At 50.5% G+C, this 17004-nt stretch overlaps 2 protein-coding genes across 5 annotated transcripts; one reads left to right on the top strand and one right to left on the bottom strand.

The window, feature by feature from the left end:
- Nucleotides 1–14: 14 nt before the first annotated feature.
- Nucleotides 15–11838, top strand: SMYD5 (SMYD family member 5). 4 transcript variants are annotated; one of them, XM_039852654.1, is made up of 13 exons: nt 15–136; nt 3877–3985; nt 4744–4883; nt 5314–5435; nt 5827–5896; nt 6523–6627; nt 7456–7518; nt 7734–7804; nt 8112–8218; nt 8608–8664; nt 9462–9556; nt 10212–10282; nt 10383–11838. In XM_039852654.1, exons 1-13 carry the CDS (start codon nt 41–43, stop codon nt 10531–10533), a joined length of 1257 nt encoding a protein of 418 aa, XP_039708588.1. In that variant the 5' UTR covers nt 15–40; the 3' UTR covers nt 10534–11838. The 4 variants fall into 4 exon arrangements, with proteins under 4 accessions (XP_039708588.1, XP_039708589.1, XP_039708591.1 ...); XM_039852655.1 differs by having other exon boundaries at nt 5830–5896; XM_039852657.1 differs by lacking the exon at nt 8608–8664.
- Nucleotides 11839–12294: 456 nt separating this feature from the next.
- Nucleotides 12295–16698, bottom strand: PRADC1 (protease associated domain containing 1). Its single transcript, XM_039852659.1, has 5 exons — nt 16161–16698; nt 14159–14259; nt 13534–13643; nt 13095–13262; nt 12295–12882 (listed from the first exon to the last, which is right to left on the bottom strand). The coding sequence occupies exons 1-5, from the start codon at nt 16225–16227 to the stop codon at nt 12762–12764; spliced, it is 567 nt and encodes a 188-aa protein (XP_039708593.1). The 5' UTR covers nt 16228–16698; the 3' UTR covers nt 12295–12761.
- Between the last annotated feature and the right edge of the window lie 306 nt (nt 16699–17004).

The following is a 17004-nucleotide window of genomic DNA, read 5'->3' on the forward strand; positions in this document are numbered from 1 at the left end:
GGGGCGGGGTCAAGGGTCAGAAGGCGGAGGTGCGCCCAAGATGGCGGCCTCCATGTGCGACGTGTTCTCCTTCTGCGTGGGCGTGGCAGGCCAGGCCCGGATTGCCGTAGAAGTCCGATTTGTGAGCAGCTCCAAGGTGAGGCCGGGGCGGACCCCAGCAAGAGACCCCACCCCGTCGGCCTTGTAGACAGCCCCGCGAGACCCCATGCCTGGATTCTAGAGGCTCTTCTGCCGCTCCCATGCTGCGGCCCGGCTTCTGCTCGCCGCCGGGGTGCTCCCGGTCCCCGCGCACAGGCTTCCGGTGCGGTAACGCGGTGGACAGGGGCTTCCAGAGTCTCTGTGCGGGCCCCCTTCTCGCAGAACCGGCTCGCCCTGTGGCAGCCCTAATGCGGCTGCGCCAGGAGGAGTCTGGGGCCAGCCCAGGCTGGGGGACATTGCTGCCCGGCCCTCGTAGCTTTGGGCGGGGACGTGCTGAGCAGAGAGAACTGAGGTGTAAAAAAGCGAGTCGTCAGGGAACTTTCTGAGTGAGATTTGGGTTGGGGGTAAGGAGAGAGGCCAAGACCTTCACGGAGAGGGCCTTGGAGTGCTAAGGAATTTGGACCGGAGCCTGAGGCCCGTGACCATTCGAAGGGTTTGAGGGAGACTGACATGATTTTGTCGTTTTATCGTTTTTTTAAAAGTTCGTTGTAGAAAAATTTTTTTAAATACATGTAAAGAAAGAGAAGATAAAAATCACTTATAATCCTATTCTTGGTAAAATATGTGTGTATTAAATCATTTTTAGAAACTTCTTTCTGATGTGGCCATAAATCTTTATCAATAAACCTATTTCTATGTATTAATTTTAAAGAGTAATAGTTAATTTCATGGAAGGGCCACAGTTCTCTCAACCAAATACTTATTTATGGGCCCTTACGTCTTATTTTTCATCTCTGAGGTCAAAGGTCTGGGAGCTCATTTTCTGTGCACGCATCCTTTTTTCTCAAGCACTGAGTATTTTCTTTCTTAGTTATTTTTGCCAGTTGATATGTGCAAAATGGTATTGCTTTCTTCTCATTTACATTTCTTTGTTTACTAGTGAGGTTGAATAATTTATCCGGTGTAGGGGTTGTGTATATCCTTAGTTCTTGCCCAAGATAGCAGCCTTTTAGTCATCTGTCTCCTGCTGTCAAGCATGTTCATACTGATCCAGTTCCCCACCCAATCTTCCATTGCCCTCTTTCCACACCAGAGGCATCTGGAGCAAGCATTTCTCTTCTTCCATGGAAAATCAACTCTCCTACATCCTTGATCTGCTCAGCTGCTCACATTTCCATCTCCACACTAGGGCATCTGGTACTCCTGATTGGATCAAGTTGGTGGTGTCTCAGTTCCATTACTCTCAGCATGCAGAAGTATTCACTTTACCTTCATTAGCATTCACTTTACCTTCATTAGCCTCCTATCTCTCAGCCCCCTTCTTTCTTCACTTCTTCCCTCTCACTTCATTACTCCAGCTACTCTCCTTGTCTAATTGTGCTGTCCCAGCCTTCTGTCAAAATCCCAGCTCTGGAAGAATGAGCTAGCCACCCTCTCCATTATTACACCTGATCTGCTGCAGAAGTAAATCACATACCTACCCGGACTTAGTGACAAGATAGATTATCATGCACTTTTTACATCTGTATTCATCAAGTGATATTGGTTTGTGATTTTTTGTGCTGTTGTCCTCAGGTTACCACATAAGTTATGCTTGTTTTTTAGTAAAATAGTGAAGCTTTATACTTTTTGTTATTGAAGTTTAGCATGACAACTATTTGGTTTGACAGAGCTGGCTTGTAAAACGATGGACTAGGGGCCTCATGTGGGATAGTTGACCACTTTTTCTATTGCTCCCATAGATATTGGCAGGAATGCTTTTTAAAAATTTACCAACTATTATGCCAGAGACGTGACCCATCACAACAGAAACCCGACCAAATACAGTGGATGCCAACCAAAATGCCATACTGGTGCACTACAGCCAGAAAACAGCACTGCTTATTAGTCTGTCTAGGCTTTCTTACTTTTGTATTCAGTTTTGGTAATTTATATTTTTTATAAAATTGTCCCTTTAATAAAGATTTTAAAATTTACTACATAGTCTTAGAGTTTTGCACAATCTTTTTATAACAATTATTTTTCAAATTGGAAATATCTTTGCATAGTTGGTGCCCTTTTCATTCAGGTTCAGTTCTCTCCAAGCTTCTTAGAAATACAAATTAAAAGCTATTTTCTTGAAACACTTTTATGTGTTTTGGGGATAAGTAGCTTCATAAAGGAATAGCTCTGCTTTTTGTTTTGTTTTGATTACTGAATATCTTTTACATTCGGTCTTTGAGAAAGAGATCAATATATATTTAAATTGCGATTTGAGATTACCAGATAATGTCGGCTCTTGTTTATATCTTTTTGTCAAATAACGGGTGACCAAGTTTTCATCTTGCTAAACTGAGTCCCAGGGGCTACAAGGCGTAGAGGTGGGGCTTCCAGGAAGACAACCAAGAGTGCCTCCACGGCTTTGCCCAGAGGTTTTGTTCCAGCTGCCCCACTCTACTCTTAGAGCTCCTAGAGTTGTTCACAGGGTTGAGATTTGTGGCTCATGGGTTGCTGAGGGCCTGTCCTAGTCAATATTTCCCTGCTGCTCTGACTTTGGAAGGTGCCCCTGTCTAGCTAACGCACCAATGCTAGAAGGAAACAAGGAGCTACCCAGGAGGCCACATGACAGGACATTTCACTGCTGTGTTGATCATTTTTCTTTCTTTCCCTTTTTGTGACAGTTCAGTGTTGGCAGGGGCACCACTTCTCTTCTTTAAGTGAATGGCGGGAGTAAGTGCCCAGTGGGGCCAGTAACTTGCTTGTGTTCTGAAGCTGTCTCCTGAATCCCTTTGCACATCTGACAGATGTCAACTTGGCGATTGTTTTCTCATCCTTCATCCCTTACCTGATGTGCATGATGCTTTAGACCAGTGCTTCTCAAACTTCAACATGCATACAAATCACATGGGCATCTTGTTCAAGTACAGATTCTGATTCAGCAGGTCTGGGCTAGGGCCTGAGATTCTGCATTTTTAAGAGTCTCCCAACTGATGCTCAGGCTGCTAGACCATCCCCTCACTTTGAGTAGTAAGGAGCTAAAGCTCATGAGGCATGTTTATCTGTGCCATATCCTTGCATCCTGGAAATACCTAGTAGGTATTATCATAATACTTACTTCTCATATGGGAAACAGATACAAAGAAGTGAAGAAATTAGCTCAGAGGTTACAGCAAGTTAGCATTAGGACTGGAGCTAGGATTAGTCATTTCAAAGTAACCCTTTGAGAAGTTTTTGGGTGCCAGGTACTATACCAGGTGCCACAAGTACCCAGTCAACCAGAGAAGTAGGGCTCATTCTCCCCCAAACTAGGCCTCCCTCTCCCATGGTGTAGGATTTCTTTGCAACTCTTAGTACTGCCAAGATCTTGGAGGGGTGTGTGGGAGACTCAGAGAAGGCTGCCTTGCCATTACAGCTTCTGTTACAGGAGGCCCCAGCCTGCTATGAGCCTTGGTCCTGCTCTGGCCATTCTAAAAATTCTCCTCCTCTGAATAGTCTGAGATCCTGATATGTTGGCTCCCTCCTCACCCCAGACCCTCTGCTCTGTACAGGCTGAAAGAAGTGCGACTAAAAGTAGGTCAGAACTGCATTTCTAGAGGAAGCAGTTATGGGGTGCTGACCATGCTCCATGAACCCTCCCAAGGCAGAGGCCGCTGCTGACAGGGAGCATGTGGGAGTGAGGCTGGGCGGACCTTGGGAGCCCTTGGAACTACGTCCTCTGTCTCTTCTAATGGCCATCCTGTTCCTTCTCTGGCTTCTTAGGGGAAGGGCCTATTTGCCACACAACTTATCCGGAAAGGGGAGACCATCTTCGTAGAACGGCCCCTAGTGGCTGCACAGTTTCTCTGGAATGCACTTTATCGCTACCGAGGTGAGCACATCTCGCCCACTCTTCTGGCTCTTGGGCCCAGCTGCCTTTGTGCATGGAAGAGAGCTGCATACATCCCTACTGGTGGATGTCTCTGAGACTCCAGGTGTTGGGAGGAAAGGCTATCTTCCCTTGGAGAACTGCTCCTGAGAACCGTGCCTCTGTTTGATCTAGGGCTACTTGGGACTGTGAGCCTATAAGAGAGAGGCTCTTCCAAAGTGCTCCCTGGGGAGAGGATTGTTAGTCAGGGGAACTCAGAGACTAGCCCCATAGCATAAGGACTGGACGTCATGCTGAAGGGCTCTGTACCAAAATGGAGCCCTCTACCAAGAGGAGGCCACATGCCCTTTGGTCAAAAAAGGCCGTGTTAGGGGTCAGAAGGAAGGAGATTCTCTTAGCTTTGCCAGCCACATGCTTTTTTTACACTTTTCTTAGGCCAGAGACAAATTATGGAAGGAAGGTCACTTGGCTCTAGAATGTGGAGATAACCCAGTCTGGTGGGGGGGAGCCCCACAAACTAAGTCCCATAGAAAAGCAGGGAGAATCTGATAGGCATCGTGGGGACTCCAGAAAGGGAAGAGTGAATCATCTACCTTGCAATGCATGTGAAATTCATTCATTCACTCACTTTCCAAATGTTTATTGAACACCTATTATGTGCCTGGCACTGTTCTAGCCCTGGGGATACTGCTGTGAAAAGGACAAATATGGCCTCTGCTCTCAGTAACACTTACACTGTTACATCTGGCTCTGTCCCTCAGCCTGCGACCATTGCCTCCGGGCACTGGAAAAGGCAGAGGAGAATGCTCAGAGGCTGACTGGGAAACCCGGCCAGGTACTGCCTCACCCTGAGCTATGCACTGTGCGCAAGGACCTCCACCAGAACTGTCCCCACTGCCAGGTGAGTGTCCTTGGGGAGTGTACCTGAAAGCGGCTGACGGAGTCCTCTGGGGAGACAGGAGTGAGGACAGCCCTGGTCACGGCCCTTGAGAGGCAGAGTAGGATAAGACATGGAAAGGTTCAGCTAGTGTTGCAGTTCTGTCCTCCCTGTTCCAGTTCCACTGTCTAGAAAATAGGCTTGGCGGGAGCTTGCCCTCTTCCTAGGAGCCTGGTGGGGGGCTCGCCTCTCGACCAGCAAAGCTCTTTCCCGTGATTTTACAAGCCTGGATTAGGTGCCTCCCTCACCGTATGCTTTCTCATGTCATAGTACCACTGAGCACAGGTGCTGTTTGTGGAAGGAATGCAGTTAGAGGAGGTGAGTACCATGTGGGATGTCTGTGCTTCACCCCATGGCCTGATCCTAGGGTGCTGACCTCCACCTCCTCCAACAGGTGATGTACTGCAGTTTAGAATGTCGGCTAGCAGCTGCTGAGCAATACCATCGAGTCCTGTGCCCAGGCCCCTCCCAGGATGACCCCCTGCACCCTCTCAATAAGCTTCAGGAAGCATGGAGGTAGGTGGCATTTTATCTCTTTTTTCCTTTATCTTTCCCTCCCTGCTTGCCTGCCTGCCTGGGCTCAGCAGATGCAGCTGTCTTTCCTAAGTTTCCCCTCCCCACCTGCTCCCCGCCCCACATTTTCCCCCATTCTTAGAGGGTCGTGAGGTCATATCACCCAAGCCTCTGCCTTTAGTCTGACCTGCCAGTCCCACCAGCCTCAGCACTTTACACACTCCTAGAAAGAGTCCCATAGGAGTGTAAAGCCCTACCTGAGCCCTTGCTGATGACTTTCTTTGGTCATGAATAGGGTTGGTAGGAAGGATTCTCTGTAGCAGTCAGACTTGACTTCCTTGAACTCAGCTATCGGGAGGGAATTTCAAGGCCAAACATTTTTGTTTCTTCCCAGAAGCGTTCACTACCCCCCTGAGACTGCCAGCATCATGTTGATGGCCCGGATGGTGGCCACAGTAAAGCAGGTGAGCCCACCTGATCCTCCTCGGGAAGCTGACTCTGACCTCATTCAGTCCTCGGCCTTAGTCTCCTCCTCACCTCAAGACCCTGGCTTGGATGCAGAGTTCTTCCTGAGCTTCCCAAGGATAGCTGCTTGCTCTGTAAACCTTAGGAGTCACTAACAGTAAATCTGGCAGGGGAACTGGGGGCTCATCTTGCCTGTAGTCTTCGATCTATGAGAAGACTTCTTGTGCAGCTGCAGTTCATGCATTCGATTTGTAAGTGCCACTTTTTTAGGATTGTGTCTCTTACATAAAGCGAGAGAAGCCATTCTAACCCCTTCTATTAATATTGCTGCTCCTCAGCCTCATTTTCCCGTTTTTTCAAGTGTTGAATTGGCTAGCTTGGCTCCAGTTGGGGAGGTGGTTGGGGGTATACAGGGTGGAGAGGAAGTCCCTAGGCAGGGGAAGGGTCTACCTAGAAGCTCAGGTGTGATGGTGTTTCCCTCATGGCATGGGCTTTAGAATCATAGGCTACCCCTCCCACATGGGTGAGAGTGGCAGTAAAGATGTGGGTGTCTGTGAGTCCCTGTGTGCACATTCATGCATGGGCATGTGTGAACGTGACCTTGAAATATATTTGTTCACTGTAGGCTAAGGATAAGGATCGGTGGATCAGACTCTTCTCCCAGTTCTGTAATAAAACAGCCAATGAGGAGGAGGAAATTGTCCACAAACTCCTGGGGGACAAATTCAAGGTTCGTCTTCTCCCATGATACCCCCACCCCCAATACCTCAGATGTTCTGTGACTGTGTAAGGAGAGCTCTATGTTTGGTCCCTTCCCAGCCACAGGAAGGGGTTAGAGTCTGAGGCCAAAAATCTATTCAGAGGACTCACCTTCCTGCTGCTGTTTAACTTTGTCACCTTAAGTGGACCTAAAACTGGGAAGTACGGCGATGACAGAGGAAGGAGGTGTTGGGTGCCCTGATGTGGAAAGGCAGGACTTCATGATAAGAGCAGTGTCCAAATCAGGTATAATAGAAAATGGAGGGTTAGGGGTTCACAGGGTCAGGGAGCAGTATGAAACAGGAGAATTTTAGCTGCCAATATACTGAGTGCCCACTCCCAATCAAAGAATTACAAATTCTCACTGAGGACGGCAGACTTCCACACAGGAGCTGCCTGAAGGTGGAGGCAGGGGTGTGAAAGTGCATCCAGAGTGGGCTTTCCTGCATTGAATTCTGAGGAAAGGATGGGGAAAGTCAAGCTGAGCTGGAGGCCAGTTCGGGGAGCCTAGAAGGTGGTGGTGAGGACACATGTTCCAAGCCCGGCTTCCTCAGCCTGGCCGGTATGAGTGCTGGAAAATAGGGAGGGCTTTGGGGTTCACCAATCTGGGTGGAAGCAGGCCAGTGGACTGTCATGGCTCTTTGGAGATAAAGACTCTGTGGCCTTCCTTTGCCCCCAGGGAAAGCTCAGTCTACAGAGCTGGCCCTTTTCCTTCGCTTGCATGGTTTTCTGGGCCCCGCCCGGGTGCTAATGGGAAATCCTCAGGGATGCAAGTCTCTCCCTGCTTCCCCTAAACCAGGGCCAGCTGGAACATCTGCGGAGACTCTTCACAGAGGCCCTTTATGAGGAAGCACTCAGCCAGGTGAGCATGCGGAAGGAGGGACCAATGTCCTCTCCAGTCATTCCAGCTCTCCAGGAGCTACTGAGTCAGCATCTTCTACTGGGACAGCTAAGCCTGAGCTGACATGGTCTTCTGGAGTTGGGATGAGACTGACTCATGGAAGACTTCCTGAACAGAGAGTTATATCAAGAAGAAAAGCAAGTGGCTGTAACCTGAGTGCTCTTTCTCCCCCACAGTGGTTCACTCCAGATGGATTCCGGTCTCTCTTTGCTCTTGTTGGGACCAATGGCCAAGGAATTGGGACCAGGTTAGGAGACAATGTTCCAGATATATTGGACTTATCCCTCAGGGCTCTGGTGGGAGATTGACTGAGGAAGGTTGCCACAGCTCCCTTCAGGGTTAAGGTGGGGCATGGTGTGACTTTGTGGCCAGAATGCTGGACTGGACACAGTAATGGGGATCAGAAAGACTGAGGTGGGTGGAGTCTGCTCTTGGGAGCCTTGGTATTTTGGGGAAGTGAGGGCTCCCACCCTGAAGAAAGAAATGGGTTTAACTTGCCCGGAGGTGTGAGCTGGGCCTTCTCCTCTCCAATCACGGTTGCCTGGGACTCCCAGCTCCCTGAGCCAGTGGGTCCATGCCTGTGACGCTCTGGAGCTGAAGCCTCAGGACCGCGAGCAGCTGGATGCCTTCATTGACCAGCTGTACAAGGACATCGAGGCAGGTTGGTGAGATCGAGAGGCACTCCTCCCATCAGATGGTGGACCTTGTCTTCCCCAGGGACCTCTGCGTTGAGGGTGGGGGACATAATCCCTGTATGACTGTGGGAAGCTTCAGATCTATTCATGAGACATGTAGATGAGAAATGGCCCTGAGATCCATGCAGAGGCCCAATGCTGGGGGTGGGGGAGTGCTGGGCAAATAGGGTGCTGTTGTTTATAGGAAAACAAGGCTTATGCCTCAGAGATGTAAGTTTAGTTGAAATGGTAGGGATCAGGTGCATTAGTGTAGTGGGGTGACAGAACAGTGAGCCAGTATGCCTGTCCTTATAAACCTAGTTTCCTTTTCCCTTTAAAATGGGTAGAATAACATCTGCATATTACTGTCTTACAGCAACTGGAGAGTTTCTTAACTGTGAAGGATCAGGCCTCTTTGTGCTTCAGAGCTGCTGTGAGTCTTGGCATTGAGGATGGCCTCGCAGCCACAGTTCATCTCTTTCATTTGGCCCCTTCTAGGCTGATGGGGTTGAGTCTGAGAGTGAGGTTAGGTCTGAGCTTCCTTGGAGATTCCTCTCGGCCTTTTCGGTCCATCAGTTTTTCATTCATTCATTCATTGAACTGCTTGTTCCTTAAAATATGTTTATATATAAAACCTTCCAGTAGGTCAGGCCCTGTGCTCTGGCAGGGCGCAGAGCTCTGATTTTCATAAAAGAATCATGGGCTGTGCACCACCACTGCCCTGTGAGATTTGGCAGGGGAGTGTCGTGAGAGCCTGGAAGGCCCTCAGTATCCTGGGAGGAGGGAGCTCAAGTTAGCAGGCAGTTTCATCACCACCTGATGGGGAGGGGTAGAGTTAGCTCAAACTATTATCTGTTCAATATATCCCAGCCTTCCACCCTCTGGTTTTCTCACTTCAAACCCCTCCTCTGAGGCTCAGGGGCCACTCTAGCCTCCCAAAGTAGGCTTTCAGAGGGCCTGATTCAGCTGTTACCAGACATCCAGTAGCAGAGAGGACTGAGTTAGTGGTCTAGCCTGGGAAGCCTTTTCATAGAGTGATGTGAGCGTGCATTTGTGCTTGTGCTATATGGTCTTCAGGAAAGAGCACTGAACAGGAAACTTGAGTTCCAGGACCTGGGCAGCCTTCACTGAGATCAGAGAATAAGGAAAGATGGGACCTAGTGCTCTGCAGAGTTGAGGCTGTTATTTTCATTAATCAGCAATCCTCATTACCTGCCTCTTGTGACCCAGGCAACCACAGCTGTGTCCCCAATGCAGAGACCTCCTTCCCAGAAAACAACTTCCTTTTGCATGTCACCGCCCTGGAAGATATTAAGCCAGGAGAGGTGAGGGGGCTGTGAGCTGTGGGTGGGTAAGGGTGGGAAGTGGGCCTTCTCTCCAGAGACTGGGAGCAGCAGTGGCTACAGCCCCAAGTTCAGGCTGTTGAGTTTAATCCCCTGTGCCCCAGGGCGTAACTTTTTCCCATGGGTATGCTCTAATCCCACTCTACTTCAAAAAATAACTCCAGAAAGCCTCAGAGCAATGTTCGAGAGACAGCTATGTGCCAGGTTCCTGTTCCCAGACACCTTTCAAGCAACAAATCTGAAGCTTCTAAGAAAGGAAGAGATGGTTCTTTGTGGCTTGGGCTATGGGGTGCTAGCTAGTATGGTTTTGGGGTCCTGGCTATTAGCACAGGGCACAGAGCCTTGTTGAATCTTCTTCCAGGACAAGTAGCATTGCACCAAGATAACCTCTGAACCCAGCTATAGACCTTGGCCCTTGACTGCCTTTAACCACTGCTAGAGGCAGTCACCTCTATCTCAGGTGCAGATTGTTAGAGCCTCATAGTGGCCTGCTTTCTGAGGGCACAGGGGAATGGATCAGGGTAGCCCACCCCTTCGCTGAAAGGCACCTCAGGCCCCTGGGAACAGGGCAGTGGTTGGGGAGGCCCTAATCCCATCTAACAGAAAGCACAGACCCTACCTCTCCTCTGCCCTCCAGGAAATCTGTATCAGCTACTTAGACTGCTGTCAGCGGGAGCGCAGCCGCCACAGCCGCCACAAGATCCTCAGGTGCCAGCTGGGGACGTGGTGGGCAGCTGGGCTCTGGGGTCCTCCATCCTGGTGGCTGCCTAACTTTTCACCCTCACCACTATCCCTCCACCCCCTGCAGGGAGAACTATCTGTTTGTCTGTTCCTGCCCCAAATGTCTGGCAGAGGCTGATGAACCCAATGTGACCTCAGAGGAGGAGGACGAAGAGGAAGAAGAAGAGGAAGGAGAGCCAGAAGATGCAGAGCTGGGGGATGAAATGACTGATGTGTGATGTTGCCCTGCCTGGAAGGGGCCCTACCCCAGACCCTGTCTTAAAAGGGGGTCGCCTCCCAGAGAAGAGGTTTGGAAGCAACTCCCCACTCCCATTGCCTGCTTCCCCTTATCCCAGCCCTGTTTTCTGCTGGAGGGTAAAACAAAGGCTGGACTCTAGATGCTCCACCCCCCACCAGATGTCATGCCCTGGACACTGCTGCTGAGTGGCTCAGGTTCTGCATTGTCACTGAGCCTCAGAACTGGCTTCCTCATGAATTACTCCACTCTAGGGTGTGAGCAGCTGGAATCAAGGTCAGGGCTGAACAGTGCTTCTTCCCCTTGGCCCCACTGCCACACTTACCCATCCACCTGAGGCTTTACCCCTCTCAACTTGCTATGGAGAGGGTGACAAAGTGGCAGTCTGAGAACAGCTGTATGTACTTCATTGAAGAAGAAAGAGAAGGTAAGATGCCTTCATCTTCTTCCCCATCTCCCACCACTGTAGCTGATAAAGCGACTGCCTGACCACTGGCACAGCTGGGAGAGGCAGGAAGGAAGAATTGGGCCTCCAGAGCACCTTCCCTAAGAGTCTGTGCCGGGGAACACTGAACCAGGGGGATTACCTCCCTCTCCCCACTCCTACCATTTGGACATCTGAGGGAGTGGAGATTAACCCCTTCCCCAAACTCCAGAATCTCTGTACCTTGTGCCTTGACTCTCAGGCCCCAGCATGGTGGCTAGCCCTGTGAAGTATGAAGAGACCTCTTCCTCCCTCAAGAGAGGTGTGTAGGGTATCATCACCCCTTCCTCACAGTCTTCTTCCCACTGAGGACTCCAGCACCCCTGGGGGGCAACAGGTCTGTGCTCCTTAACTTAGGATGTTCTAGTCTTTCCTGGGACCACTTGAGCATGGGTCAGTGGGGGGCTCTCTGGCCTCAGTCTCCATCTTTAGGGTCTCCACAGGGGAGCATTGAAGTCTTCCAGAAACCCAAGGAGCTGGGCAAGATCCTTGGAGATTAGCCCTATGTCCCCCTGCCCCCAGATGAGCACTACCCCTCACTCCTGGATTGGACGCTGTGGGAATTATAATCCATCATGCACAATTCCTTTCTGCCTACCTTCCCTGAGGGGCCTGCCACATCCCCCTGCTGAGGGATCCCAGGCAGGCAGGGGTCTGCCACACAGGCCCTTTCCTGAATCATGAGCCAGGTATAACTTATCTATCTGGCCTGTTGAGTTCTTATTCCTTCACAGCAGCCAGCATCCCCTCCCACCCCTGCCTGCCTACTCTTCTCAATAAAATGAGTGGTGACAGGCCTCTGCAGGAATGCTTGGTGGAGAATGACTTGACAAGCTGCCGGGGGCATGCAGCAGTCACGTAGGTGGCACAAAGGCGCATAGGGTAGACCAGGTAATGGCAGGACATGGGAGCTCAGCTCCCCAGTCTGGGCTCATCTCTGGTCTCATCTACACTCTGATGTGCTAATGTTTCTAAGCCCTAGAGCAAGGGTCTTCAGTGGTCCAGTGGGGATCCCTAGCACCAGACAGCAAGGTGAGTCTTCTCCTCAGTGGACTAACCTACAGCTCCTGAGATCTTAAGAAGGAGGCTGTGTTGGGATCCAAGATTATCAGTCTGAGGACTGATCCTGAAAGACCTTGGACAAGTCATTAATCCTCTCAGGGCCTTAATTTCTTCCCCTCAACACAAGGACATGAGACCAGATGAATGAGTTTGAAGGCCTCTCCCACCCTTGTGTGCTCTTATTCTAGGACACAGTTACAACCCTGATGAGAGCCTTTATTGCTAAAAAGTCAGTGAGGGTTTATTAAGTTCTCAAACACCAGCTCTTTAAACCAGTCCAGCAACTGCTATGAAGGACACTAAGAGATGTCCTGGGTGGGGGAGGCTGGAGCCAGGTGGAATGTGACAGGTCACAGATGGCTCTCAGGCCACCTGCCTTTAGCCCCTTTTGTTCCAGATTCTAGCCAAGAAGCCCTGGGGCCTGGCTCTTGCCCTTTCCCATAGCATGAGACACCCTTGGGGGCCCTGGGGAAAAGAAATCACTGGCATCCCTGGGGAAATGAAATCACTGGTATGGCTTCCCTTAGCCTAGCCAAAGCCCAAGCCTTTTTTCTCTCCCTGGCTCCACCTGTCCCCAAGTGCTACTCCCAAGTCCCAAACAGCAGAATTCCTGGATTTCCCCTTTCCAGCCCAGAGTTTATGGCTGGAAGGTGGAACCAACTCTTCTACCAGAAGGTCCAGGGTGGTTGCAGCAGCTCAAAGGTGGGGATGCTCGTGACATTGACTGGGATGGAAATGATGGCCCATGGCAGCCCATGCTGTTCCAGGGAGCGGCGGATCATGTAGCTGGGAGGGCATGAAGAGAGGTGGCCATGGTCACTTTCTGTGGATCCCATCATGCCCTACTGTCCCCATCACTGGGAGTTTCAGAGCCTAAAACTCCCAGCTAGGGCACCCCAAGATGAGGCTTGTGGGTTGGGACTGGTGTTTGCCCCCTTGACCTCCCCGAGTCATGGCACCCAGACTGGTGCGGACAGCCAGAATCAAGGAGCCCTCACCCATCTCGGCCGAGTAGGAAGAGGGCAGGGATGTCAGCCGTGCGCTGGGTACTGTCCTGGATCATCTCCACGTAGAAGCTGTCATTGTCAACTGCGTTGTCAGAGATGATCACTGCCCGCCCGCCGTGCTCCTGAACCACCCGGGTCTTGGAGAGGAAGGAGCAGCCCCTGGAAGAGGTAGTAATGAGACCAAAGGAAAGGCAGGGCCCTAGCTACCCCTCCCCAGGCTGTCACCCTAGAATGAAAAAAGACCATGGATAGTTTTTAATAAAGGCTCATAAATAAATGGCCAAAAGGCATGGATAATCTTAAGACATTTCTTAAAGACGCTTAAAACAATGAAATATTTTAAAACTATTTCAAAGCATCACCACCACAACTGATCTCAGTATCTACCCTGTGCCTACCCTCCCCTTGTGCCAGTGACTCTGCTCCTCACCCCCTCTCCACCAGAGCAATCTGGTCCTGGATGAAGAAACCGTTGCTGAGTTCTCCACAGGCCTCTGAAGGTTCCGCAGGGACAAGATGAATCTGCTCATACCTTGTGTGCTGAAAGACATTTAGACAGGTTAGACTATGAGGAGATGCGCCTGCTTTAGGACCAGGCTGACAATCCCATCTTATCAGCTCCTCACAAAGGTGAGAAGGAAAGGAGTGGTTTCTGTTTGCTGGAAACTACATCCTCGCAAAAGCTTATCTAGTTGTCCCACCCTACCCTACCTTTTCACAAGATAGGCAGGGTAGTTGGTGTGGACCCAGAAATGGAAAATAATTTGCCTTAAGTCATGTCATTCAGAGGTAGAACTGGCAGGGCCCTTGGTTTTTCACTATTTCATGTTCCCAAAGATAGCTGATCCCACTGGTGTCCAGGTCTATATTATTATGCCCAGGGAAATAGCTGGAAGCCCTTCCTGCACTGCAGACCCTAGAGGGCAGAACTGGATTCTGCTCCCTTTTCTGTCCCAGCACTCAAAGTATTGGTCAAAGGGATGAGAGGGTTACCTTGGCTTAGTGGGGGAAAGATGGAGATAGGATCAGAGATGAGGGGCTCTCCCTGAACTTACAAAGATACCACCAAAGTCCTTTGCAGGTGTAGCTGTGAAAATATATCGAATGTCTCCAGGACTCAGCACTTGGAAGTACAAATAATCATGGATACGTAATCCTGAAAGGTAAAGAATACAGATGAGAAGCCTCCATGAACCCTGTGTCTTCAATTGGGCTGGCTATAGTCTGGGCCCAGGGACCCAGCTTCAGCCAAATGGGTCCTCCAGGTGGGTGAGGTAGATGGTCCCAGCCCTGGGGAGGATAGAGTTGATGCACAGTTAGTAACACCCCAAATTTATAGCTGCTGCTGCTTACAGAGGTGAGCCAGGAAGACCAAGTGCTCTAGTGTTAGCTCTCTCAGGGATAATCCATCTTAGCTCTACTGCTATCTCTCTGAGGATTAATCCATCTTTGTTCTGAAGTGGACCTGAGCGTTTCAAGGTGGAGATGTGATATTCTGGGTACAAAATTCTCACTAAAATGTAAAAGTTGACTCTCTGGTCCCACTGCCATCCTCCTAGTCCACCACTATCATTTCTGTCCTGACTGGTCTTCCATCTCCATTCTTGCTCCTTAAGGTCCATTCCCCAAACAATAGCCAAGGATCTTCTTAAAACATCTTAAAGCAAATATCATGTCACCACTCCCATGGCTTCAATACCCTTCAATGACATCCCTTTCACTTAAAATCTACTCTTAATTGTGGCCTGCAAGGCCCTGCTCCATCTGTCCTTTGCCTGTTACTCCAACCTCATCTCCTTTCTCTATTCAAGCTACACTGGCCTCCTTTCAGTTTCTTCACTCTGAGTCTTCTTACAAGCTGTTTGCTCTCTCTGGGAGAATTCCTACCTGCACCCTACCTCACCTCTACCTCTTTACTTGGCTCACTCCTACTCATGTGTTAGATCGCAGCTTAAATGTCACTTTCTCAGAGAAACCTGCCCTATGACTGCCCTCCTTTTATGCCCATTCAAAATGTACTTTTTCTCCATTGACAATTTCAATATAATTTGTAATTATACAGTATTCATAATTTTTTGTTTAATGTCTGTCTCCTCTACTAGGGCAAGGGTAAGTCTTCATTCAATGCTGTATCCACACTACCTAACATAGTGGCTAGGATAAAGTGGGTGCACAGTAAAGGTTGTTAAGTGAAAAACAACTATTTGCAGCTCTGTTGCACTGATGAAGAGAATTGTCAGAACAAGATTTTTCTGGGGTGTGAACTTCTCTTCAGCACTAAAATGTAATGTTTCACCTAGACTTGAGTCCCCAGTTTCCTTAGCCCAGAGAGACTGAGGAATGTGTAGTCAATCAACAAAACACCAAACCACTACTGTGTGCCAGGGTTGGGGCTGTTTGTAGTTTTAGTTGTCTTTGTCTACTGCCCAAATCATAGCCCAAGGTAGAGCTCCACTGCCTTGGCACCAGGCTATACAGCCTTTTATCCTGGTAGTGAGGACTTTATATCAGACGCACTCCCAGGAAGCCTTCCTAGATTATCACTAAACTCCCCCTCCTCCCCACACATATCTGCCTGGCCTTTGTATCTGCTGATCTATGTAAATTAAGCGTGGTATACATGTGTATATGGTTGTATAAGTTTCTGTACCCGTGTAGGTGCAAACAGGTTGTGTGTGTACGTCTGTGCTTGTGTGTGTGAGCCCACGTGTAGGAATGTGTGTTCCAGTATATGTGAGTGTTCACATCCAGCTTGTAGGGTCTCTAGTTCTCCCTTGTTCCTCCTCTTGGTCGCTCCCTCAGCCACCTGGGTAGGCGTTAGTGGGAGTAGGGGAAAGTCTTGCTTCGACGTGGGGAGATGAGGACTCAGAGCCCAGCCGCAGGCCGCGCCCTACTCAAGTCCCTGAAAACCAGCATCCACTCACTCCAGCCTCCCGTCCCCAGACCTGCCCTGCCCCGAACTCTCAGGGTCCCCAAGGTGACCTGTAGCCCCTGGCCCGAGCCGCGCGCAAGCTGCATGGCCCGTCCCGCAATACAGCCCCGCCCGTTGCCACTCACCGTGAGCCGCGACGCATGCAGGGAGCCAGAGCAGGAGACACCACCAGCCCGCGGCGCCGAGGACCATCTCCAGGGACCGGCTAGGAGCCGCTTCCTCCAGCCGCCCTGCCGCGCGTTGCTCGCGGGACTTTAGCCTGACAGCTGCTCTGGCCTCCCGCCCCCAGACCCGCTCTCGCCTCTGGTTGGCGGATGGAAGCGAGCCCCACTCTGATTGGCTCTGGTGCCTGCTATGTAGCCACACTTTCCGCTCTGCGCCTTAGCCCACTTCCTATTGGTCAAGAGAAGTGAGGCCGAGGGCTGATTTGTCTAAACTCTCAACAGCAACTGCCGGCCCCCACCCCAGCCCCGCCCTAGTATTTCCTTGCGACGGTCCAGGACCTCGCGGCCTGGTGGGCGAGCTGGCGGGGAAGCACAGGGAATTGGAAGTGGTTTCCTCGCAAGACTCGCTTCAGTTGCCGTCCACTCTTGAGGTCTCGGCGTGATTCTCCCCTCAGCCGCCTCGCACGACAGTGATTTTCCTTTCTTCCCCCTGCCCTTTCCTCTTCCCCACTCGCTTCTTGGGCAAGTATTCGTCTAGCGTCCATATCTCCTGAGACCTCCGCCCTGCTCATCTTCTGCCCAGTTCCACCCGCGCTTGCGCGGTTACAGTGATAGACGCTGGGGACGCGGCTGGATGCATCCCACCCTGGAGGAGGCTCTGGCCAGTGCAGTAGAAAGCGGGCATTGTGCCAGGTGCCCACGCCAGCTTCTCTACCACTTTCCGTGTAACTGTGACTTTGGCCACATTTCCTAATCTCTCGGCCTCAGTTCTCATATCTGTAAAATGAGCATGATAACCAAGGCC

The sequence above is a fragment of the Pteropus medius genome, unplaced genomic scaffold, assembly GCF_902729225.1.
Source record: "Pteropus medius unplaced genomic scaffold, Ma_sr-lr_union100, whole genome shotgun sequence".
Taxonomy (NCBI): Eukaryota; Metazoa; Chordata; class Mammalia; order Chiroptera; family Pteropodidae; genus Pteropus; species Pteropus medius.